Source organism: Littorina saxatilis, linkage group LG10, assembly GCF_037325665.1.
Source record: "Littorina saxatilis isolate snail1 linkage group LG10, US_GU_Lsax_2.0, whole genome shotgun sequence".
Taxonomy (NCBI): Eukaryota; Metazoa; Mollusca; class Gastropoda; order Littorinimorpha; family Littorinidae; genus Littorina; species Littorina saxatilis.
Window position 1 is genome coordinate 28307890 of NC_090254.1, and position 2500 is coordinate 28310389.

General features: G+C 44.8%; 1 protein-coding gene across 1 annotated transcript in view; it reads left to right on the forward strand.

Annotated features, from left to right (window-relative positions):
* LOC138978561 (arylsulfatase B-like) overlaps positions 1–2500 on the forward strand; it is a 17425-nt gene that overhangs the window by 14024 nt on the left and 901 nt on the right. Inside the window, exons 13-14 of the mRNA XM_070351305.1 lie at positions 1–114; positions 556–761. The exon at positions 1–114 is cut by the window's left edge and continues 10 nt beyond it. Coding sequence (XP_070207406.1) covers positions 1–114; positions 556–761 — 320 coding nt within the window. The remainder of the gene's footprint in view (positions 115–555; positions 762–2500) is intronic.

Below are 2500 nucleotides of genomic sequence, written 5' to 3' on the forward strand. Positions count from 1 at the left end.
TGACGGCATCAACATGTGGGACGCCATCAGTACCGGAAGTGCGTCACCGAGGTCAGAGTTCATCTATAACCTGGATGACATGTTCCTTCCCGGTGAAGGTCACGCGGGAATCAGGTGAGTGGGTGAAGACAGAAGAGCTGTGAGACATTATACGTTATTCGTGGTTTTGTTTGACCAAATCAAGACATCTTACACAGTTCGAGACAGTCAGTGTTCCTCAGAGACCGCGCCTGTAGGCTACAGCGGCTGGTATTGTCTGACAATATGTCACGCCTTGTACATCACAGACAAGGCGACTACAAGCTGATCGTAGGCTTCCCAGGCCTGTACAGCGGCTGGTATTGTCTGACAATATGTCACGCCTTGTACATCACAGACAAGGCGACTACAAGCTGATCGTAGGCTTCCCAGGCCTGTACAGCGGCTGGTATTGTCTGAAAATATGTCACGCCTTGTACATCACAGACAAGGCGACTACAAGCTGATCGTAGGCTTCCCAAGCCTGTACAGCGGCTGGTATTGTCTAACAATTATGTCACTCCTTGTACATCACAGACAAGGCGACTACAAGCTGATCGTAGGCTTCCCAGGCCTGTACAGCGGCTGGTACCTCCCCAATCAGACACAGGACAGCGTGGCCGGTCAGAAGGTTATGGCCGCTATCAACGCTTCGTACCAGCCAGATGGGCGTCCACTTAAGCCCTTCACCTTGGAGAACCCGCAGGGCTGGGACGATGAGCCTCACCTGTACAACCTGAAAGGTGGGTTTGGGTATGAGGCAGCTGACACGATGCGATAATTAAGTGCGATTATATCCTTTTGTGCGTTGCTGTCACATACCCGCTAGAACACTTCTTCTGAAGACTCCAGGGCCGAGGTGCACGAAGCAAAAATAGGTGCCACCCAAATGGGAGAGGATAAACCGCGGAGTCTGATTCGTTGAGATCACAACAAATCTCAATTTGAACCAATACAACACCGCGGCTGGCTCCCACCCGGTAGGTATCTTTCTCGTGCACCTCAGCCTTGGTCGCATTGTAAGCTAGAACATGGCCAAGATCAATCATAAGTAAACGGAGAGTAAAGACTTTTTCGAATGATTTTTAGAACTTGAATAAAGTGCAATGTCTCACTGTTAAAGGCACACCAAGGCATGGCAATCGTAGTAGTTATCGTTAGATGTGGCTGTGGTATCCACATTTATCAGTCACAATGTCGAAAAAGGAGGAATATGTTTCCGCCTTTTGAGACATTGTGACTGATAAATGTGGATACCACAGCCACATCTAACGATAACGAATTTATTGCGTTTTGTTTTGGACAGTTTCGTGCATCCTTTTTCAAAATAAACAAGATAAGGCTCTTCCGTAAACCTCCTGTCGGTAGCTGCTGAGGAGTCTTCTTTGGGATCGCCTCAAGGTCTCGGTCAACCAAGACTATGGCATACTCGTAGCAAAGCCGCCGAATGGTACTGTAAACCAAGAATAGTGACGTAAGAGAATAGAATGTCGTCTTTTGATTTAGAACGTGACATGTTTCAGAACTTCTTCTCGACAACTCGGATGGTTGTTTTCACTGAACCATGGACATTGAAGTGATCAGAATTTCAGAGAATTGTCTTTTACTTTCACAGAACTGTCCCTGCTGAAAGACTTGCGATTATGTAACAATGCGTGAGTCGCAATGATCCAAGTAGGAATTATGCACAGTGAATGTGACTCAACTCTTCCTCTTCCAGTTCCAGTCTCTCCCTTTCATTCCCTCTGTTTTCTTCATCAAGTCGTCAGGTCAGTTACGTTTTAACTTGATCTCAGGGCTGGTGCAATGTAAACCATTGTGCCTGCAAACACTTTTGCTTCTATCTCGCTAGGGGGTGAAATCTCTTTCAAATTGTAGTCAAAGTTATCTAGTTCTCACAAGTGTCTGCTGCTTGTGTCTCTTGTTGTTTTTCTGCTAAATTGCCATTCAATGCAACCCCCGTCGGTAAGACTTCAGATCCAATACTGCGTACCAAAAGATTGGGCATGCTTTTCTCTTTTTTGACGATTTGCCTTTTTGCTTGTTGTGTACTCAATTCTTCATCAAAGAATGTTTATGGAAAATATCTCGCTCCACTATTGTTTAAGTGACCGTCTAAAGATGGCGCCCATAAGTGATTAGTCACTTCCTGCGAGATATCACTTGGCTATGACGACTTCCTGCGATATATCAATTGATATAGGGTGCATGTTTGACCAATGGTAAGTTACAGTTTCGTCATGTGACCCGTAAAAACGCAATAACAGATTATATAAGCACTCTTTCTTGTTTAATAACAAATAACAACAGTAATGTGATACGATGATGCTTTCCATGTCAATTATGCATTGGCTCCAATGTGGGATAAGACCTATCCTCCACATTGACAAATACAAAAAGTCACCTCGACAGTAGAGCAGCAACTGTCTCAATCTAACTAAAATCGATCGATGCATACTTGTATTTTTGACGAAAATATGAC